Here is a 22,512-nt window from a genome sequence, read left to right on the forward strand (position 1 = left end):
TCCTCTCTCCTCCTTTTCTTCTCCCCGCCCTTACAGCCCAGCCTCAAACTTCAACCAAAGCCAGTGCCCTTTTCAATTAACCCCCTCGATTAAAAATAAACTGAGCCTTTTTCTCTCCTCCGTGGCCCATTGTCTGGCGTGATGGGTTTGCAAATTTGACAGCTGGGCTCACCCAGACTTGATTAAAATTCGATTTCCCTGAGAGATGAACTTGGGTATCAACAAAGATCCCCCGAACAGAAGCCCCGAGCAGCTGGACCGCCACCCGCCACTGCAGGCTGCTCCACAGACCCCTGTCTGCACCCAGTGTAGACTTTGGTGCGTTGGGCACCCCCGGAGTAGAGGAAGCGGAGTGTGTGTTCGGGGCGGGGTAGGTGGGTCGGCAGACGGCTGAGAAACGAGTGGTTCCATGGATCGGGGTGAATAGCTGTGTATGTACTGGGCTTTGAAATTTATTATTATTTTTAAATTTTACTCTTGAAACGGCCAAGATGGAGGTCAGTTTATAAATTTCCCAAAGCCAGGTCTGACGCGGTTTAAATGCAGTTGCCGGGGTTCCGCTTTTGTCTCCTTGCTCAAGCTCCAAGGGAACGGTGGAGACTGCGTGGCACGTGTGAGTGTGTGCGCGCCGCCCTGGATGAGCGCTCGGGCGCATTCCACGATCGCGGTCGGAGGGCCTGGGTCTGGGTGTCTTTAACGCGCCAAGTCTGGAGTCACAGCTGCGAGTGACGTGGAGAAAAACTTGGTGTTCAGAAGAAGGGTCTGATTCGATTGTACTAGATCAGAAGAGCCCCTGTGCATTGTGCCTTTTTGTGTCTCTGAGTGTGTGTGTGTGTGTGTGTGTGTGTGTGTGTGTGTGTGCGTGCGTGTGTAAGAAAGAGAGGGAGAAAGAGAAAGAAGAGTGTGTCTGGCAGTGCCCGCCTCCCGCTGCACAGCGCTGCGTGTCCTGTGCGCGCGTGCGGCGACTGGCCCCGAGTCCCACCGCGGGCGAGTGCGTTCATCTGCGGCGTCCGAGCGGGCGAGCAAAGGAGGGGGCTGGCGGTGTGCTGCGCAGCGGCTGGAGAGCAGCAGGCCGAGGGTCTTCGGCACAGAAATCTGGCCTCGGAACCAGCGATCCTCTGCACAACTCCCAACGGCCACTAACATCCCTACCCGGCATCTGGGCCTGGGGTTCTGCTCAGAAATCGGCCTGGCCCAACTCCGTCCCTCTGAGCTCTTGAAGATTACCGCGTCTTTCTTCCTAGCGCAGAGAAGTGAGCCCGGAAAGGGAAGGAGAGGGCGGGGACACCCCCCCTCCCCCGCCCCAAATAAATAAATAAATAAACTGGCTCTTCATCGCAGCTGGACACGGTTGGTTGAGTCCAGGTTGGTGACATTTGAAGAGTTTTTTCCTCCTGTCGATTTGGGAACCCATCGCCTTTCCCCCATCCTCCTCCCCCTCTTGCAGGCGCCCCTCAACTTTGGGGTCCAGTGGGGGCGGGGGGAGCGCTCTGCGCCTGGCTGCACCTGCCCTGCCGCTCCTGGGCCGCCAGCCCGTGCGCTTCCCCGGGGCTGCCAGCCCGTGCGCTTCCGCGGGGCGGTGGCATTGATGCGCGCGAGTCTAAGGCGTTCGGCGAGGTTTTGTTGCGCGAACGAGGGGTGGGAGCTGAGGATGTGTGACGGGTAGGGGCGCAGGAGCCGGGTTTCGGCCCCACCAGGACGTCTGTTCCCCCTAGCCTGGCTGGCTCAGGAAGGAGGCGAGCCCGGGAGGAGTGGGAGACGGAGACAGGGGGCTGCGATTGGTGGTTTGGGTGGCGAGGGCCAGCAGCTGAGCCTGCGAGCTGGCGGGAGGAGGGGGCGGCGAACTTCCCGGGAGAAGGGGCTCTTTCCGCGCCGGGGCTGGCGAGAGAGCTGCTGCCGCCTCGTGCTCGGACTCCAGGCAGCGGCCGGTTCGGCTCGCAGTCCTCGGAAAGTAACGTTATTTGATTACGTTCAGCCTCTGGGGTGGGATCCGGTAGACACCCCCTTGGAATTTAGGAACCTGCGTCCGACCTCTCCAGTCCCCACCTGCAGGTGTGGACGGCTCCCCGGAATATACTCACACGCACCCCTCCATCTCCCGCCCCGGCGTCCCCTTCCCGCGCCCCAACTGGGGTGGGGGTGGGCTCTCACCCGGGCGCTGGAAAGTCCCCCCAAGGCGAGAGCAGGGGAGGGCAGAGGGGCAGGGGGAGGCTCCAGCGCTCTCGGCTCTCATTTCAAAGCACGCTCTCCCTTCCAGGTTGGGTCGGACCTGAACCCCTAAAAGCGGAAACGCCTCCCGCCCTCGCGCCAGCCGCCGGCCGGGAGCTGAGTCGCCGGCGGCGGTGGCGGAGGACCGACTAGGGAGTTTCCTCTCGCTCTGGATGGAGCTGAACTTTGGGTGGCCAAAGCAGCGCGGCCGTCCGGCGATCGCTGCATGCTGAGCTGCCTCGGCGAGACCCAGCGGCGGCTCGGGATTTTTTGGGGGGCGGGGACCAGCTGTGCGCCGGCACCATGTTCCTGGCGACTCTGTACTTCGCGCTGCCGCTCCTGGGTAAGTCGAGGCCACTGCTAGCTTTCTTACCAATGAGTCTTTCCGAGGGGTACTCGCAGCGCCCCCCTACCCCACCCCCCATCCCCAAATTGCGGCGCCGGTGCGCTGGCTGTGGGAGGGAGAAGTTTCGTTTTGGGGAAGGGGATCCTAAGACCTCAGCATCCCCGGTTGGGAGGGGGTGACGGGGCGGCACTTAACCGCGGCTTTTCGTACTTCGCTTTTATTTCCTGTGTTTTTTAATGGCCAAGCCTGGCGGGGAATGAAGGGGTCCGAGCCCTCCAGTCCCGGGCCCAGAGACCCAGGGAACTCGTGGAGGCGCGGCGGGCAGGTGGGGTGTGGGCAAGCACGGGGCTGGGAGGGAAACTTCGTAGGGAAAACTTTTCCCCGAACAGCGTCTCGGGGCTCCCGGCCCGGCCGGCCGCGGACCATGGCTCTCCCGCTGCGCGCCCCGCGCCCCGCGCCCGCCCCGCGCCCAGCGCGCAGCCCGCCGCCGCTCTCCTCTTCGGAAAGCCCGCGGGCTTCCGTCGGCCCCGCCAAGCGGGCGGCAGGACGGCGGCCTGGAGCCGAGCAGCCGCTCCGGCAGGGTTGCCCCGGGAAAGCGGGACCGGCGCGCGCGAGGGGCAGCGCAGGATCCGGAGCCCAGGGCGAAAAGCCCACAAAGCCTCGGGGGGTTGGAATGGGTGGGAGACTGGGGCGACAGGAGGTCCCACGGCGGGAAAGTGGACTCCCAGGCGTAGGGGGTGGGCCGCGGGCTGTGCAGGGCGCCCAGCAGCCGGGCGAAGCACGCGCGCTCCCGGAGGCCCGGCAGCGGCCCGGCGCAGCTGCGCCCACGCTCCCTCCCCTCCACCGCAGACGTGCTCCTGTCGGCCGAGGTGAGCGGCGGGGACCGCCTAGACTGTGTGAAAGCCAGCGACCAGTGCCTCAAGGAGCAGAGCTGCAGCACCAAGTACCGCACGCTGAGGCAGTGCGTGGCGGGCAAGGAGACCAACTTCAGCCTGACGTCTGGTCTGGAGGCCAAAGACGAGTGTCGCAGTGCCATGGAGGCCCTCAAGCAGAAGTCGCTCTACAACTGTCGCTGCAAGAGGGGTATGAAGAAGGAGAAGAACTGCCTGCGTATCTACTGGAGCATGTACCAGAGCCTGCAGGGTATGCGCAGACTTGCCTCGCCCCACACCCCCATCTCCCAAAGGCAGACAGGCCCCTGGGCCCCTGTGCGTTTACCTCACTTCTCCCCAGCTGCAGAATGAGGACCTTTCATTGGCCCCCAGGGACAGCAGCAGCTGGTGCTCCCTCCCTCTGGAGCAGCATTGTTGGGGCCTGGTTGTTGGAAAGCCCATCAGGGGGTGGGGGGCACACCCCTGGGACCCCGCTGACCTCTCTGAAACCTGGTCAGAGCATCAGAGTAGGAAACCATTAAAGGCCAGGTGAAGAATCAACATCTCTCCAAAGAGAGCTGGTTTCACAATAATACTCCAAAGGCTTGCCCTGTATTTTGCCTGGAATGTCTCCCCTTTCTTCTTCCTTTCTAGCTATTCTGATGTAAGATAAATAATTAGTTACAAAAGGTCCAGTAGAATCTATTCTTTATCCCCCCTCAAACCTGATTAAAGGCAGATGTGTGAAAAACCATTTGTCAAATTAGCTGAGTCTTGAACCAGCTGGTGTAGTTCAACCTTGGTTATTGTGACAACCTTGGGGCCACTTGTCACAACCACCCATTCCAATAGGAATTTTTTGGTCCTATGTGCCAGAGGTGCCTTGTGTTTGTAAACCTAACAATAGCACTCCAATGCATTCATTCTCCACTGAGACTCACACCTGAAATTTGTGATATACAGATTTGACCTCTCAGCTGCCACTTCCACTAGAACCTGTTAATGAAAACCTATTTCAGAAACTGACTGTTTAATGGCCAGGGTAACCAGCTTTCTGACCACATGCCATGTTTTGGGAGCAAAGAAATAGGAGCCTCTTTCCAGTCACCTTTCTTCCATTGGCTCCTGGAGGCAAGCTGGGCTTGTGACATCACTGCTTCCTTCCTCTCTGATTTCATTCCCTTGTATAGAGTGGGAGAGTTTTCTGGCAAGATCAGGCTGGGTCATTCTCCAGTGTTTTCACGGCACTCTGGGGAGAGCAAGGACAACAAAGGCAGAGGGAGTGAAAAGAAATAACCACAGCCAAATAGATATACATTTGAAATCTTTGAGAGTTTCAGCATCTTTTTGTTGCACAATCATAACATAATTAGAATTTAGATTCAGTAACAAACTGCCAGAAATAGGTCTTGTTTCCCAGATCCGAACTTACTCTTTCTGTTTTTAGGAAATGATCTGCTTGAAGATTCCCCATATGAACCAGTTAACAGCAGATTGTCTGATATATTCCGGGTGGTCCCATTCATACCAGGTAAGCAGATTTAAACTTCCACTCTTATGACTTTGCCTGCTTGAAATCCGTTGGTTTGCATTCTCTTTGGCTCTCAAGTAGTGTATGAGTAGATAGTTGAACGGCGCAGTGTTTCTGGGAAATTAGAAATAGGATGATGATAATAAAGAGGCAGAAAATGCCTAGAGATGATTGTATGATTTGAAAGTAATTCTAAAGGAAGTAATGTGGTGTGATGATTTCAAACAGGTTGGAGGGAGGTGACTTGGTTGAATTTTTTTTTCATGTTAAAATGTGATTGGCCATCACTTGCAAAGGGAGTGCCACTTCTGTCTGTAGGTGGCAATCGTATTCCCTTCTTGCTACATACCATTCACAGTGCCCCTGGAAATGGGATCTGTTTAAATGTTGCCACTTACTTTTACAAGATGTCTGAGGATAATCTTAGACTGTTGAAGAATTTTGGATAGACTCACTTCTCTGCCTTTGATTTAAAAGATTACACTCTACCATGTATTAACACTTCTTTGTTTCTAATTTTTCCAGAGCGAATGTGTGCTCATATAAGAGAATGTACCGTCCCAATGGTCCTATTTAAAAAGTAACCTTGCTTGCCCTGGTTTGCTTTGTCTCTCTTTGCAATTGTACATGTAGTCGGGAAGTGAACTTAGTTTTAGAATTACGTTTTTCATAACATCTGCATTCAGACAGCCTCATAAATAACACACAAGGCAGTAATTGTCCTTAATGACATACAGATTCCAGACTGATGTTCTCTTTATTTGTTCACAGTTAAGACATCTCCTCAAGTGTACATAGCCATCACAAATTATATGTTTCTGGGTGGTTAAACATGGTGGTTAATGTTGAATTTGATTCTGTGAGATGGTGGTTTCTTACTGGTGAGTGGTCTAGTTTTTTAAAGGTTTTCTGTGTTTCTCCAGAAAGGCATAGAACCAAGGGAGTATCTATATGAGTATATTGCTCTACATTAACTCACTCACAAACATCCATTGAGCACCTTCTAAGTTTTAGCCATTGGGATTTTGCTAGTGAGCCAGACAGATGTTGTTCCTGCCCTGGTGAAACAGAGGCAGCCAGCAACTGGCATTAATTAAGCCCTTATTGTATGCCAGACACTATGTTAAGAGCTTTATATCACTAACTTACATAATCATCGTCAAGTGCATCTAGGTATTATTTCCATTTTAGAGATGACAAAATCAAGGCAGTGTGAAGTTAGGAAACCAGCCCAAGATCACAGTGCCCCTATTTGGTGCAACCATAATTTAAACCCAGATTTGTTTGCTTTCAAATTTTTGTAACGTCTGCCCCTTGCTACTCAGAGTCTGGTTCTCATACCAGCAGCATGGACATTGCTGGGCAGTTGGTGAGAAGTGTAGAATCTCAGGCTCCCATCTCAGACTTACTGAATCAGAATTTGCATTTTAAGACGATCCCTGAGCTGGGTGCACATGGAGCCTTAGAAGCAGTCCTCTACACTAATTGCCCTTTGGTCAGAGGGAAAAGTGCATGCATGTGTGTGTGTTTTGCGATAAGATATAGTGGTCTCTGTTTACTATCAGAGGCATTCATACATTATCCTGAATAATGCTTATAATTTCCACTCCAAATCCTTACTAACGCTCTCTGTTCCACTTGTCCACAGCCAGGACAGTGACTCCAGCAGTGGAGGAAAGATTCACAGACAAGTGTATGTAACCACCTGGGCTCCCATGGGAGCAGGTCTATAGGAACTAGGATGGGATGTGGGACATGGGGTGCCAGCAGTGAACCTGTTCTTCCCAGTGCTTTGAGAGCAGTGCCTCTTGCTTGCTGCCTGCCCCATGGAAACCTTACTCCTCAGCCTGTGTACCGATGCCTGAAGGATATGCATCTGCTGTAGACAGTGAGGGTGAGGAAGCAGGAAAGGAGGAAGGTTCATTGGGATTTCGATTTCGGAACTGCTATGGGCTATGGGACTTCAACAGATTCATTTTTCCTCTCTGGGTCCTCTTTCTTGGTAGAATGGGGCCATTGGAATAAATAATCTCCAGTCCTCATGGTCTGTGATTCTGAGGGAAGATTGAGGTCACCAGCAGAACCCCTCCACTGTGCTCTTGAATCAACACGTTTTCAGTCCTTACACTCGTTCTACACTTAGTGGCTTGGTCATTCCTTGATACCACTGTTTTGTTTGCATTTCTTCTATAAGCACAAGAAATTCTTGTGCGTGGACCAAGTCTCACTGATTCACTTTTGGCTCCTCCTCTAAGCCAGGTTTCTTTTCAGAGTAAATATGATCCTGAATTTGTGAGACCTATTCTGCCAAAAACCCAGAAGTCATAATGAATTAATCAGAGCCAGGAAGGCCTTGTCTAGAGCTACATTTCATATCTCAAGGGCACTGAATTTAGGTTCCAGTACGAATGAGCTTTGACCTCTGACTGTGACTGTTCCGTAAGTGGGGATAGGAAAGCCAAATGGAGTCTTAGGAGGTTTTAAGTTGTTGAATAATGCATATTACCCAGTTTGGCATTTGTAGGATGGAGAAGGACAGAAGAGCAGGATGATAAATGTTGCTTCTCATGGTTTGAATCTGAGTTTCTAGAACATCTCTTTCGTCTTGAAAATCTCTCTGAGGAAACCAGGACAAACAGGGCCTCTGCCTTTTACAGATATGGGAGCAATCAGAGTTTCCATATTTGGGTGTCTCTGCCCAATCTGAAGAGAATGTTTATCCATGTACATTAAGTGTGTGCTGAATCTTCTCACTGAACGAGACATGTTTGACATTCTTGCGTTTCCATTTTCTTTGGACTCCTCCAACCCACAGCCATCTTTGCTATTGTTTACTTGATACTGGCTAAAAGGCCATATTGAGGTATTATCAGTAGCTTGGCAGGAACAAAGAAGAGGAGTAAAAAATCAAGTAGAATCTAAAAATTGTCATTTCTGCTTTGACGCCTGAGCTGCAGAGGCGAAGTCAAGCAGGCTGGCCAGGTGAGAATCGTGGTGGGCAGTTTGGGGGGCTACTCTTGGGGAAACTTGAGCACAGAAGCATTTGGCCTCTTAGGCATTTTAAGGGCTCGAGGAAGGACCCTCACTGTGGGTTGATGCTGGTGTGCTTTGCAGGGGTCTTGAACATGAGGAGTCAGGCAGTGAATGGGAGCCCACAGGGGAAAAAATGAGCCGGTGCAAGAAGCAGAAGAGAGGTGAGATGTCAGAAAAGTCTCTGAGACGCAAGAGGGCAGAGCCGTGTGTGTGCGTGGGGTCCCAGAGGACTTGGCTGCCACGCGAGGTTTCACATCTGCATCTTTCCTAGCCACAACTCTCTCTGCTCTTTAGCTTCCACTCTGCCTTGTCTCTTCTTCTTCCCAAAAGTATTAGAAGCAGCAAGAAGTAAATAGTTATTTGAAAGGAAGATGCACCTGTTGGCAGCGTTTTTCGATTCTCTGGAGGGGAAGAACAAAGCAGTGAGAAATTTTGAAAGTGCAGTGGGTGCCGAGAGAAGCCTGAGGATGGAGGATCAGAGAGAGGATGTAAGCACCTATGGCAGCAAGAGAAAAAGAGCCTCCCAGCTTAAAAGTATTGACTGAGGGGTTGGATTTTGTAGGAGGAGTCAGGAGACATCAGGCCTTCCTTGAATATCATCATCAAAGTCGACGGTGTTGCAAACAAGAATCGGGCAGATAGATGGTGGGGGAAGAATGATGTTTGGGAGTGAATGTGCTGAATCTGCTTTGGTGAAAGACAAACTTCTGTTTCTCTGGCTCTCTTCTCATTTCCTGCCAAGTCTAGGAGTGGCTTAGACCTTCCCAGGAAGCCTTAGGATCATGAAATTCCAAGTAGCGGAAATGGTTTACTCCTGGATGAGATGTCCCTAACTCTCTTTTGAGTCTGGCCCTTTTTTCTGAATGATGCTGTGACTAATTAGTCAAGTTTAACAGTTTTGTTTTAAGGTACTGTCATATTTATGTCATTATTAAAAAAAAACTGGAAATTTTTATATGTTGAAGAAGAGCCTTATAAGATCATCTGCTGTTTTGTCAAATCAGGACAAGAGAGAAGGGTTTGTAAATATCAGCTGCTAGGGGTGGGTGGTGGTCCTGTCCTTTCCACTCAGCTGTCTTTGAGAACCCCCATTATCTGTTCCTTGCTGTGTGTTCTGGCGTACGTTAACCTCCTTAGCAGGCCCGTGTGACCCAGCCTTCCACCAAGCCCTTTCCCCACCTCTCCACTCACACTCAGGGAGCCATGATTCCCCAGGAATTTCTTGTGCGTTCACTTTCTTGTGCCTTTGCACATGGTGTTGCCTCTGCTGGGGAAGTCTCTATCAGTTCTTCAAGATCAAGGTTAGGTTTCATCTCTGAGGACCATGCTGGAATTGCCCCAGGCAAGCACTTCCACTCAGGACTTTTTCATGCGGCATTTTGCTCTTGCCTTTACAATGGCTGTCAACTGCAGCGTAATGAATTTATGTGGCTGTCTTTCACACTGAGAAGGTAGGGACTCACTTGTTATGCCGAGTGTCCACTCAGCATGGAGCATCCTTCCTGGTCCTGAGTAGGCATCCCACTGACTGTGGGTGGTGGAACATCAGGGAAGAAGGGCCTTAGCTATCTAGTCTAACCCTGTGCTTTTATAGAGTTGAAGCTTGGAGAGAACTGATTTGGCCAGGGCCACGCTGGTTGAGGGTAGCCTAGCAGACCTTTGCCGGGACATGGCACTGCTTGTGGGAGGCCAGCGTTGGCCTCTCTCTGGGCATAACTTTCCGGACAAACTTCATCCATTCCTGGGACCTCAGCTACCACTTACACTGTGACTCGGAGCCTTCCCTCCTATTCCAGCCTCATTCGACAGCTTCTTCTGGATGTATCTCGGTTCCTTCCAACTCAGCACACCCAAAGCCTATCTCATCATCTCTCTCTGTCCTCCTCACACACTGCTCTTCCTGAGTCTCCAGTCTTACATAATAGCATTACCTGCCCAAGTCACAAGCTTTGGGATCATCTCCACCTCCTCTACCATCCTCACCTCCTTTAGCCAGACCCATCATGAAGCCCTGCTGAAATGACCTGCTGTCTTTTGAATTGCTCTCCCCTCTCTACTCCCTAACAAATCATCTTTTCTCTCACTTGAACTTTGCAGTGGCCTTCGTACTGACCTCCCTGTGTCTAATTTCTCCCAATCCAGTCTGGCCTCCTCATTGCCAGGTCTTAATTTACCACCTTTGTGACTTACAGGAACCACCTGGCTTCATTCTTCCTCTGTAGATTCTTCTACTCATCGACCCTCCTTCTTGCCCCCACCTCCCTGTGTCCAAACAAGCCCAGTTAACCTGCTGCAGTCCCGCTAGTGCTCTGGGCAGCTTCGGGCCTCTGCACCTGTGTGCGTGCCGGTGCTGGAGAAAGAGCACACCCTGGAGTTCCGCTGACCTGGGTGCATCACCGCTCTGCCCCTCCCTTTGTCTTGAGCAGGTCATTTGAGCTCACTGTGCCTCAGGCTCCTTACAGTCAAATGAGATGATGATAATTCCTACCTTATAGGTTCTTGCAAATTAAAGATGTTGTATGTAAAATACCTAGCCTAGTGCCTCAAACATACTTAGTCCTCAATAAATCTCAGTCATTTTTAACTGTGCCAGCGCCATGCTAGCCGTTAGCTTGCTCCTAACTCCAAGGTTGGGACTCTTTAGCAGACCATGTTCCCTGATCATGGAACAATGATTCTATTCTTGAAAAGGATAGCAACCCCCAGGCTTCAGGAAGGCTGCTCATAAACTTCCTTAGACAAGAATGAAAAATCTATCCTCAGTCTAAAGGGCCCTGGAGGAAAGTCCTGTCTCTTAATAACGCAGTTTGAGTCTTGACTCTCCTTTGGCGAGGGTCTTCCTTATTCCTGCTCTGAATCCTCCTGTTCCTCTGGTGCCCTACCCTATACTCTTTGCTCGGTGGTGAGTTGTTGCAGCTGCTGATCACCCGAGGTGGGAGCTTTTCCTGTGCTTAAGGATTCTTGTGATCAGCTTTCCCTTCTCAGCTTGACTGATTCCTATTCTTGTAACCTCGCCCCATAAATCTTCTTTCCAATGCCCCTCATAGCGGGAAGAATTACTGCTCCCTTAGAAGGGCATGCCTTAAACCTGGGAGATGCTTCTGTCTCCACAGGCCGTGCTAAGTACACTTGCATTTCACTCTCACAGACCACTACTTTTGATTTTTATTCTCTCCCTCACCGGCCCCTCAGCAATCCTTTCTTTTAGAACAATAAGAAATTACAAACAGGTAAAAAAGGAAAATGAATTTAAATCACCATAGTCTCAGTTACCAAAGTTAATCACTATGTTGATGTGAGAATTTTCAGATTTCTTTCCTATGTACATCTGTGTGTGTGTGTGTGTGTATATATATATACATACACATATATATATATATAATGCACATATATGTTTCTCCTTTTTTTTTTTTACAAAAATGGAGCCACAGTCTACACACACTTTATCACCTGCTTGATGACCTGAGGGATCTGTGTCTTCTTGTGTCACTGACCATTTCCTAAAGAAAAATTTTATTTAGATTTAACTGTCAACCTCAAGAAATTTCAAGAATAAAGCAGAGGCCATTCCAGCGTCTAGATCCTTATAGTGAAGGCCTAAATGCTGCAGTGAAGGTTGTGAAGATGGAGACAGTCAAATATTTTGCATAGAGTGACTGTAGGTCCCTTTACCAGAAGATGGGAGATAAAACACCAGTAACTGACAGGTAATTGCATGAACTGAAGATTGTCACAAGGTACAAAATTATAGCCAATACGTCTGTCCTCATTTCTTCTCCTTAGTCCTCTGAAGTTTTTCATTCTACCATTTCTTAATTTTTCTGCTTTCGAAGCTTGTTCTTTACGAAGGATGTCCTTTTTTTGTTCTCTGGGATACAGTACTGAATTCTCAAGAGGAGGGATCAAATTGTGCAGAATTATCATTTTGTGTACAGTTTCTTTCATACCAAAGAAACTTGTGATCTCAGTGTCTTTATATGTTTTTCATATAATAACATTTATAAAGCATGATTTATTCAGTATATACCTTACTTTGAACTAGAATGTATTTAAAGCATCTCATTTGAATACATGGAAGTGGATGAAGCAAAATTAGTAATATTTAAGTGGAAAAAATAGGAGCAAGGGGAAAATGAGAGTAGGAAAGAAAAATGAAGCCCAGAGTGAGCTCAGGAGACAAAAGGTGTGTCATAAGATTCTACGTAAACAAATTAAATTACTGGTAGTGCTGTGTTTGTTTTATAAAGGGATAAATAAAATCACTGGATTATAGATGCTGTAGGACTTTTGGAGGTCATTCTAGCCCTTTTCTTACTGATAAGAAAACTGAGAGTTCCATAAATTTCTAGGACAGTAGAACATAAATTGTGTAGGACAGTGATGACAAGTAAAATTAGATGTGTGTTTGTTTTCAAATTGATATTCGAAACTCTCCACATCCTTGCATTTCCTCATCTCCTTTACATTGTCCTTCACCTGTTTAGGTCTCTGCACCCGTTAGGATGCCACAGTTTGTCTTTTTGCAGTTCGGATGAGAAGCTCAGCCATAGACTTTAGGTAAGGGGATAATTGTCCATTGTTTCAGAATTGTTTCCAAACAGGTTAATAGGTCCCTGTTTGGCAATAAGAACCAGTGGCTGGAACGTTAATTTTCGTGTCTTTTGCCCCCTTCAGAGTTGTCTGCCAGGGAAACCGAGAAATCATTTGTTACTTTAAGCCCTCCCAGCCCTCAGATTAAAAAAAAAAATTAATCTTTCATCTGGAAATTTTTGTTAAAGAAGCTAACCACTTCCCGTAATTTAGAGACTCAACTAGCTGGGTCAGTGATGAAAACGAATGGGTGATTTGCATAAGGGGCTAATTTATTATGTCCCCTGGGCATTTCTTTCATCTCTTTCCATTCTAATTAATGTTCTAAGAGGCTCTATCACCATATCAGAAATTAGGGGTGAAAGCAGCCATTGTTAACCTTTATTCTTATGATTTTTTATCTTCTGTGATCTTTTAACCATTTTCTTTTTATATTTAGGAATTTAAGTAGATAGTGCTGGCGAATGTGTATAGAGGAGATTTTAGGGGTGTGCTTTTTTATGATCTTTATTCAAATAGGAGGTTGTTGTAAAAATACAGATGGTTCAGGATAGCTCGCCAGCCCCAGAGGGCTTTGCAAAACGTACAGAAGGATGCAGGACTGTTTCTAAATTTCGAGCCATTTAAAATACCAATGTAAACATGTATATATGCACAGAGATATGGACCTTTATGTTATGTGCCTCCTCACACGTGCATAGATCTGTAGTGTGTGTGCAAGTGTGAATGTCTATGTTATTAAACATTTTGCCTCAAAAACATCTTCCTTGACATGTGTTTCGGTTGGTTCTGGCTGTGACAAAGGCAGCTGTGTGAGAGAGTGTGACACAGCTGAGGAAAGGCAAGAGAACAAGCAATTTCTTCGAAAATCAATTGCAATTTACTCCTACTAAATTGGCCCAGGGTCCGCCCCGTCCAAGTATTAGCATATGACAGGCTTTTAATCATTTGGTCAAACGGCCTATTTTTGGTCAGACCACAGCTCCCTCTGGGACTCTGCCAGGCCCAGAGCTGTGTAATCTCCAAACTCACCCTCTGTTTAAAGGGGAGGTAAATGTGGGGAGAGGAGTACCTGGGGCAAGCCCCTGCTGAGTGCCCTGGGCTGTGCAGCCTGTTCACTGGTAGTATTTACTTTTGGTCCTCTTCCATGCTAAAAGTTAGGTATCATCTCTTAATTCGGAGGAGGAAACCAGAGTTCAGAGAGGTTGAGTAACTTTCTTGGAACCACACAGCTGATACCAAAGTCTGTGCTCTCTCTGCTGTTACATGATGAAATTTTATACACAGACCTCGATCATTTATTAAGGAGAAAATATTTAGTCCCTTTTCTCCTCCTGTCTTCCATCTTGAAGCACTGTTCAACAAATGGCCTTTAAAGTTGAAATAAAAGCCAATCTCTATTATTTTAATGCTTATCCCTGCATTCTGATGGGTTCTTAATTGACAACCGAAATCCAGAACACGCACGCTATTAAAACCATTCCTGCGGAACTGCAGAAATATTAACCAAAGAAGCAATTTCTGGATTGTATCTTTTCATTTCAGTGTGAGATGGAAGGCTTCTAAAGTAGAACAGAATGCCTAGGGCCATTTTTTTGTCATGTTGTCATATAAATAGCATTACGCTGTGGTAAAGAAGGAATACATAGTTTTAGACCCACTTTAAGGTGACCTAATATGCTATTCACTTGTCTTCCACCATGCTGGTCCCACTCTCTTTTATGTCCCTCTGAATGGTCTAAGAAGCACCATGCCGCCTGTTATTTCTGTTGGTCTTTGCACATTATCATTTTGTGTACAGTTAATAATGTATGAAAATAAGTATTGATTGCATTCTTTGTAGGAATAGGCCAGCAGGTTTCTTAAAGCCCACGTTTATGAAATGATTCATTGATCCCTGTTACTATGAGCTTTAAATAAGCTCTTGATGAGGAAGAAACCAGGAGATCGGTAAATTCTGGGGAGTTCTTGATGGAACCGTTATATCCTTGGATGCTTGAAAGTGGCAAGTGACATTTGAATTGGTTAAAGAGTGACCAGGATGAAACTCAAAATATATTCCCAATTAGAAATGATTACCCTCTGCATGACACTTCAAGAGAAATAAAGATAATAATTACAACTTTGTTTACTAGTAGGTGTTCTTAGTCCCACTTGATGGATAAACAAGCTGAGGTCCAAGTAAGAAACTTCTCTGGGGGCAAACACCTAAGAATCGGTAGACCCATACTCTCATCTTCTAGGAAGTCTGGCTCCAGAACCCAGACTGCAGAAACTCATTTGCATACATATAACAGGAGAAATAGTCTATGAAAGTTAAGTGCACAAACTGCATGAAGGATTATTAGGCATTTTGTATTGAGCAATATATCTATTATATATAATAAATGTATTTATTTTAGAATGAAGACACAAATTGGTCAGTTTCTTTGATCCCCATTGGTTTTCAGTATTTCAGTGTGGTGGAATGACATTTCTGCTGAATTCATTCATCAGATATTTACTGAGAAGTTACTGTGAGTCTAGGCAGAAGCCTAGGTAATTCAGAGGTAAATAGGACCCTGCCATTGCCTTCCAAGAATTCTCTTTTTTGTTTAGGGACATGTGTAAATGAAAGAAATTATGATGCAAAGTGGGAGGTGAATGAGTAGAACTCCATACAGGGCTCAGATATAGCTTAAGGAGGGAATAGCTGACTAGATGGAGTTGTGGGTCAGGGAAGGATTGCTGAAGGTGACTTTGAGCTGGGTTTTGAGGAATGGATAGGAGTTTCGTAAGCAGAGGTGGTCGCAGAGGGCATTCCAGGCAGAGGCAACATCATGGGCAAAGGCCCATAGTGTCCGGAGTATTAGTAGTAAGCCACTTGGTATGGCTGGAGTGTTAGGTGTGAGCGCTGGTGGGAGAAGAGCTGGGCAGAGAGGCAGGTTTGCCACACTCAAAGGATCGGCCTTTGTCTCAGCAGAAGCAGAGAAAGGTGGTTGGTGGCTAATTTACCTCAGGTTGAATCATATGAAATTGCCACCTTTGTAGGTCAGTGTGGTAGGAAGTTTCATATGGCTCAACTTAATATAGCTTTGTGTCATAAAAGCATACGCAGTGTTCTGGGTGTTTCCAGACGAGAGAATAACAGACCTGCTGTGGGTGAGTAGTTCCTCATCACACAAGGCACCTTTTGAGGAAGTAAAAAATGAGCCGGGAGCACCATGCTCTGAGCTCCAGCTGGATGCAGAGCAAGTGTAGGCACACTCAAGCCCCTCTCCCCCAGGCTTACCTCCTCCTTGTGGTGGGGGGAGATGCACAAGGCTCCAGGATGCCAAGTCCAAGTGCTGCAGTCCCCCAATTTAGTTGCCAGCAGTGAGCAGAGGAACAGGAGTCAGTGTAGCTGCCAGGGCCTCATGGGGTGGTCCTGGGAAGGTGGGAGGGGGTGCGTGTAGAGCAGACTCTAGCAGGCAGAGAGGGGCCCGCAGGAATGGGTGCAGGGCCCAGCAGCCTCGAGCCGGCTGTGAAGGGTCTGCATGCTCGCAGGAGGAAGGCGTTTTGGCTGGTGGCAGGAGAGAGTGTCACTGAAAATTGTTCTTAGACACTGAGTGACCTGGCTGGAGAAAGGAGGCTTTCCTGGTGGGCAGTGACCCAGCTCAGAATCACCTTTAGGGATCCTTCTCTGACCCACAGCTCCATCTGGTCAGCTATTCCCTCCCTTGGGGCCCTATCTGTCCCAGCCCCAATACCAATGCTACCCTGTGTCCTGGGCTTAGGATGGGCTTCTGCTTTTTCACGTGGGGACAGTGGCTCAGGCACAGGCATTTGGATACCTAGGCTGGGAGGGGTGGCTCCGTGCAGCCTGTCTGTGGCCCTCCGGTTCTCTGCTGTTAGTGTCTGTCTGTGGGTGGGGGCTGGGTTTTCATTTGTTTTCTATACCCTATTTTCTTCTTCTGGCTCCTCCATCCTGTGTCTTCCTGATTTCTGCATCAAATTCTCAAAAAAACATTTTGCAAGAGAGTGTGAATAAAAAGTCAAAGATTCTAAATGCGGGGAGTTGTCTTAATTGAAAGAGATGCCCACTAACCTCAGGGCACACCAGACGAGGGAACGATGAGAGGGTAGGGCAGTCGGGACTGCAGCCAGTCATTACCACAGCTCACAGAGCTGCTCCCTCAGAAGTTACTGAACCCTCCTTCTGTCCTTGCTTGAGCCCAGGGTGTGTTTATGGCATTGTTTTAATGATATTGCTGGGGTGGGAGTGGGGAGAGGGGGTGCTACCCTTTGTGGCTGCAGCTGGTCTCTGGAGAGGAACGCACCCAGAACCAGGCAGTGTGTTCCTACATTAAGAACCACCAGGCAGGCCATCTGCATTCATTCAAAGGATTGGGGCGGGGTGAGGGAAGGGCAGGGGATGAAGTCCTGATGATCCTAGGAAATTATGAGATGCAGAATAACAGTGGTAAAGAGCAAAAGGCTGGTGGTTAAACACACCCAGATTTGAGTTCCCACATTCCAACACTTACTCTTGGAAGGACGCTGGGTAAATTGTTACCTACTCTGAGTCCTCTGTCTAAAAATGGAGATAATAATGGTATTGAATTCGTAAGGTTATTGGAGGTAGTTTTAGAGTAGGTAAACAGCCAGACATGAACAGGGAAGAGGGGTGGGGGCTTCAGCCAGCGTTCACATGCAGCTGGGTGTCTACATTCTACACATTCATGTAAGCTGTTCTCATGGGATGTGGGGAGTGGAAATAAAGATAAGGGATCAGTTGAAACCAGCTGGTTCCAACATGGAGAAGTTGACCCAAGCTTCACCCCAAAATACGTTATGCACTTACTAACATAGTAAAAATTATGCCTTCCAACATTAGCATAGTAAAAATCACGCCTCCCTGAACCATAACGGTTCTGATGAGAACCAAACATAGCCCAGAATTACTCTGCCCAACATTTGGGTGGAGCAAGCCCGAACTCCAAGAAGACCCCACCTGTTCCCTCCGAAACCTGTCTCCACTTAGTGAATATTCGTCTCCTTTGACGTAAAACAGCTCCCTATTCTTTCCTTGGGCAACGGGCTCTGGATCTGCCTGTGTGCTATTCTTGGTGTGTACACTTACTTTTCTTTAAACTCTTATTCTCCAAATAAATTCCTAAAGCTCAACCACTTTTTGTGTCCGTTCTTGAATTCTTTCTCATGACAAGACTAAGAACCCATCTCTGGCAACAGTAATACTTAGAGCTCTTGAAAGTGCTCAGTAATTGGTAGGTGAGTGACACGCCAGTCTCCTCCTTTTATGTGCATCCATCCTCACTTCTTCCTCTCCCAGTTTATTAGCATGAAACAGGAATTATAGATTATTTGAGTGGATGTAGATATCGTCTGTTCTGGAAAAAAAAAAGAGGGAGTGACATTAATAGATATACCTGAAATGAAGAGATCGCCAGTTCACTTCAGTTCAAAACATGATTATCTACTCTAAAGTAACAGAAATCATATTCTTTGAGAACGTCTTCTGTGCCATCACTGTGCTGGATGCATGGAAGATGGTGGAGCCCCAGAAAAAAATCTGTTGAGCAGAGAGAGGTGCCAGGAGCGAGAGGGAGGATAAGGAGAGGCGGGGAACTAGGATGCAGGAAAGAAAGATCTGGAGGAGGTGGCAGAGACCAGTTGCAGCGGTGTAGGGAGTGGATTCCAGGAGGGCCCAGACACATTGTAGGAAAGGAAGGGGTGTTCACCCAGCAGGGAAGATTAATTTTAGATATGTAGCCCTGTGTTGAGTGGGTGTGAGTGTGGTGAAAACCTGGTGGTGGTGGTGTTTTTTTTCCTGATTATTCTCAAGAATGTTTAAGAAAATGTAATGTTTGCAAACAAAAGTAGAAACAGTCGAAGCATTGTTTTCTATTAGCAATGTAAGGTTCACTGGCTATGGGTATTTTTTTCATTCTTGTCTTCTAAATTGTAATTTTAAAAGAGGAGGCATTTCATATTCAAGAGTTTCCTTTGTCTGAAATAAATTATTCATTTCTATCTAGTTTCAGAAACAATGAACATAATACTTAATGTATCACAATTAAGCGGGTGTAGCTTCATATAAAATTATGTTCTGTGCATTTTGGTGGCAAACAGCAGTGTATCTTATATCTTGTTGACATTTGTTCCTCATAAGCAAAACATAAAGACGTAGAGACTTAGAAATGCATTTTCCTTCCTTTCATGGTGGAGGAGGGGTAACTTTAGACCCAAGCAGCCTTGTTCTTGACATTCCACAGCTGTTGGTGGCTATGTCACTCTGCAGAGAAAGTGAACTACTATATTGGGCACAGGGTCAGGTGAGGGTCAGAATTCTTGAACACAACTCATTCATCTCAGTCCCCTTTGTCTGGGTTTGAGATCCCTCTAGAATCTTCTCTTAGAAGGGTATTGCCTGGAAATGACTGCTGTTTGGGTTTGGAGGCAATTGCTTCTTGAATGCTGGCTGGCTCATTATATGTACCTTTTCTAAGGATTCAGCTCTTGGAATACCCTTCTTGTGACAAAGTGCTTGCTTAGGAAAATAGGCATTGCCAACAAGGGTTGAGATTTCTATGGGAAGTCTTTTTAGGCTTGAAGGTTTAGCTGTGATGGTCCCCAGACATGTTTTTGGGATGCCTCTGTCTCAAGTTCCAGCCCCGAGGTCAAAGCTGCCTGTGGTTGCCAGAAAGCAATTGCGAAAACATTAATTGTGAAATACCTGCTGGCTGCCCAGCAGTAGTATACAAGATACCTTCATAGGTTATTTCATTTAATCCTCACAAAAACCCTGAATGTTGACCCAGAGTGGGGATGGGAGAATTGTCCACATTTTACATATGAAGACCAAAACTCGGAGAAGCTGAGTGCCATGCCTTAGGCTGCACAGCTAGTTGATGAAGGTCCTGAACTTGAGTCAACTTTATCCAGCTCCTTACACGCAATTCTGCTTGTTGCTTTGTTATTTTTAGGTCAAGAATTAAAGCAACCAAATGCAAGATGGGTTCTCAGTTATCTCTGGTCTAAGCAGTGCTTTGTATTTGAACAGAAAAAATGACATCTTCCTAATTGCAGGGAGGAGTAGGAAGAAGGCGCTGGACGTGGCCAGGAGTTTTCTGGATGCTTGCCTGCCTTAGACAGGTTTAGTTTGTTGAGTGCCTGCCCTGTCTGCTGGACTGACAGTAGCCTTCCAAGGATACAGGTGCTTCTCCCTGTATGGCAATGCCACATTCTGGACTGTCTGCCGAGTCCCTTGCTCTGAACAGTATTTCCTGTGTGGAGTTCAAAGGATCCTGGGAGCTCTCTTTTAGAATATATCCATCCAGCTGCCCACTGGAGAGTTCCACCAAGATTTCCTGGCTTTACTTCAAGCATGTTCCACAGGGAACTTGCCTTCTCTCTTAAACCTGGGGAATGAGGAGGAGGCATATTAGAATCTTAGGGAGAAGTATTTTTCTATTTTGTATTTTCTATAAAAATTTCCTATTTTTTTTGTTTTGGAGGAAGTAGAACTATAGTGGGAAGAATGTGGATTTGGAGTCAGACCTGAGTTTTGCCATTTGCATTCCTGACTTCATTGGTTTGTAACTTAGACAAATTATTCAAGTTCCTTAAGCCTTAGTTTCCTGATTTATCAAATGTGGATAATGCCTCCTGTGCAGGGTCATTGTGAAGATTCCATCTGAGCTGGGATACAGCATGTTTAAGTGTATAACACATTTGTAGGGTCTTCAAAATATTAGACGTTCCTATTTAAAGAACGAGATCTTTCTGATTGGCCTCAAGTCATTTCACTGCACAGATGGAGAATGAGTACGAGTGTGGTCTGTGTCTGTCCTTCCAGCCCTCCCTCAGACTTTGTGTGTGCTTCAGCAGATCTCTTAATGCGTTCTGTACTTGCAGTCCTGTGATAACTGATCGCCCAGTTCGTCTGTAAAATAGAGCAGCCACACTACGCTGTGTGCGCCGGCTGTGTACCTACCTTGTTATGTGCAGCCCTGCCTCACAGTTACTGAATCTCCCCATACATTCCTGCAGCCTAGCAGGGCTGATGCAGTAGCATCCTGAGTGCAGGGTGAGTCATGCACTTGTTTCTCCACGACCTCGCCCTAATTAAGGGAGAGCAGCAGCGTACACAGTGCACACACATTCCAGAAAGGGCTCTTAGGCAGATCCGGCAGCTGCTCCTGTTGTGGTGCACCCCAAGACCCAGGGAAGGCGGGTGCTTGTGTTCACCTGCAGGGGAGTATCCTGAACTTAATACAGAATTTTCCTAGTAAGAGCAGAACCAAACAGCTTTTTAGATAAACACTGTTACATGGGCCAGAAATGCCCAGTAAATATTTACCTTAGATGTAAAATACTAAGTAAAATGTTGTTTAGAATACCTTAAAATAGAAAAATTTCCATTCAGGATTTTATATTTGGTAATTGTAAAAAAAACAAAAAAAAGGCCTAGTGCTGGTTTCCATTTTTCTGAGTTGTCTTTTACAACATGGAATGACAGCCCAGTGGCGGCCTCCCTGGCCTTCCCCACCGTGCCCTTCTCCTCGCTCAGCCTTTATCCCTTTGCCCCTCAGATCCACTCCCCCCGGTCCTGGTGACTGTGGCATTTTGCTCTGTAGGCTCTAGCCGTGAACCTGGGCCATCTCGCCTGCCGCTCCTCCTGAGTCTCCGTGTGCCCGAGTGTGGGATGCTGGCGTTGGCAGGTTTCCTTCCCCACCAGCACAGGAGTAAAGGAATTCTGCTGACCAAGGTGTAGACCCCTAGGGCGTGGGCTCTGGGGACTTCAGAAATTCCTTGCATATGTCAGACACCTGGGTTTCAATTTCTGAATATCCCGTTAAATAAGTGACTTTTCTTTCCTGGACCCTTCTTTCCCTCTCTGGCAAAGCACAGTATCTGCGCCACGCCAGTGGTTCTGACCCAGTAATGCTGCGTTTCAGGCTGCTGTGTTCCTTTGGGGGAGCTGTAGATGCCCTGCTGGCTCTGCTCCCCCAACAGGTGCTGTGTTGATGTCCTGGGAACTGTCCATTCTGACCTACCGTGTGATCTTTGATGTTTTGTCAAGGATCTTGGGATGACTTCTTCCTTCAATTCATCGACAAATATTTACCAAGCCAGCCTTTTGTGGGCTGTACATTGTGCTGGGTCTTGGGAACATTGTGAGGACAGACAGATGAGGCCTCTAAACTCACAAAGTTTGCAGGTTGGTGGAGGAGACAATATGAGTTAAAACAAGTGGTTTTGATGGCAGTAAGTACTGTAAAGAAGCTAAACCAATATGGCAGCACACACAGGGTAAGGCAAAACCCCACATTACTCAGGGAAGTCAGAAGGGACTCTCTGAGGAGGTGACTTTGCCCTGAGACCTAAAGGACAAGGAAGAATGACACCTCTCAGCACAGGCTGAAGTACATTGTTAGCAGAGCACAAAGGCCCCCAGGAGGGCAAAAGTCTGGTGTGTTCTCCACCAACAGGGAAGCCAATGTGGTTGGAGTCTTGCACCTTTAGGCCAGAGATGATCTCCTGCTAATGTGCTGAGCAGAGGGCCAGCAATGGGGTGAAGGCCAGGAGATAGGTGGGGGGACATTAGGAGGCTTCAGTGCCATGCACCTGCTTTTGTGATCTCGTCTGACATATAAAAAAGCACTCATGGCTGCATTTCACCAGTCTAGAATTCTGAGATGGGAGCAAAGCAGCTGTTTGAATCAGAGATTTTGTATTTGAGCATGACTGGAGTGACCAACTTTGCCTTGTTGCTTTGAGAGTAACTCTTAAATGATAGTTGTCTTTTGGGGCTGTGTTTATGATTTATATTGATAAGTCTCTTTAAAAGGACACCATAAAGGAAAATAATTATAGAATATTGGATTTGAAGGCATCTTTGAAGATCCCAAGTCCAGGCCCAAGACTGGTGGACGGATGACAGAATTGGA

At 47.4% G+C, this 22,512-nt stretch overlaps 1 protein-coding gene across 9 annotated transcripts in view; it reads left to right on the plus strand.

Moving 5' to 3' along the window:
• Window positions 1-893: 893 nt before the first annotated feature.
• The window catches only part of GFRA1 (GDNF family receptor alpha 1), a 209,035-nt gene continuing 187,416 nt past the window's right edge, over window positions 894-22,512 (plus strand). For 3 of the 9 annotated variants that reach the window (XR_012132999.1, XM_073240350.1, XM_073240348.1), the window contains exons 1-4: window positions 1,688-2,052; window positions 2,258-2,551; window positions 3,404-3,697; window positions 4,874-4,957. Coding sequence is in view for 8 of the 9 variants with exons in the window: in XM_073240350.1 (XP_073096451.1) it covers window positions 2,512-2,551; window positions 3,404-3,697; window positions 4,874-4,957 (418 nt within the window). In the remaining variant the exon portion in view is untranslated. Of the gene's footprint in view, window positions 1,366-1,556; window positions 1,663-1,686; window positions 2,053-2,257; window positions 2,552-3,403; window positions 3,698-4,873; window positions 4,958-22,512 lie in introns of those variants that run through there. The other 6 variants (XM_073240342.1, XM_073240347.1, XM_073240343.1 and 3 more) reach the window with 5 other exon arrangements.

Source organism: Manis javanica, chromosome 7 (assembly GCF_040802235.1).
Source record: "Manis javanica isolate MJ-LG chromosome 7, MJ_LKY, whole genome shotgun sequence".
Taxonomy (NCBI): domain Eukaryota; kingdom Metazoa; phylum Chordata; class Mammalia; order Pholidota; family Manidae; genus Manis; species Manis javanica.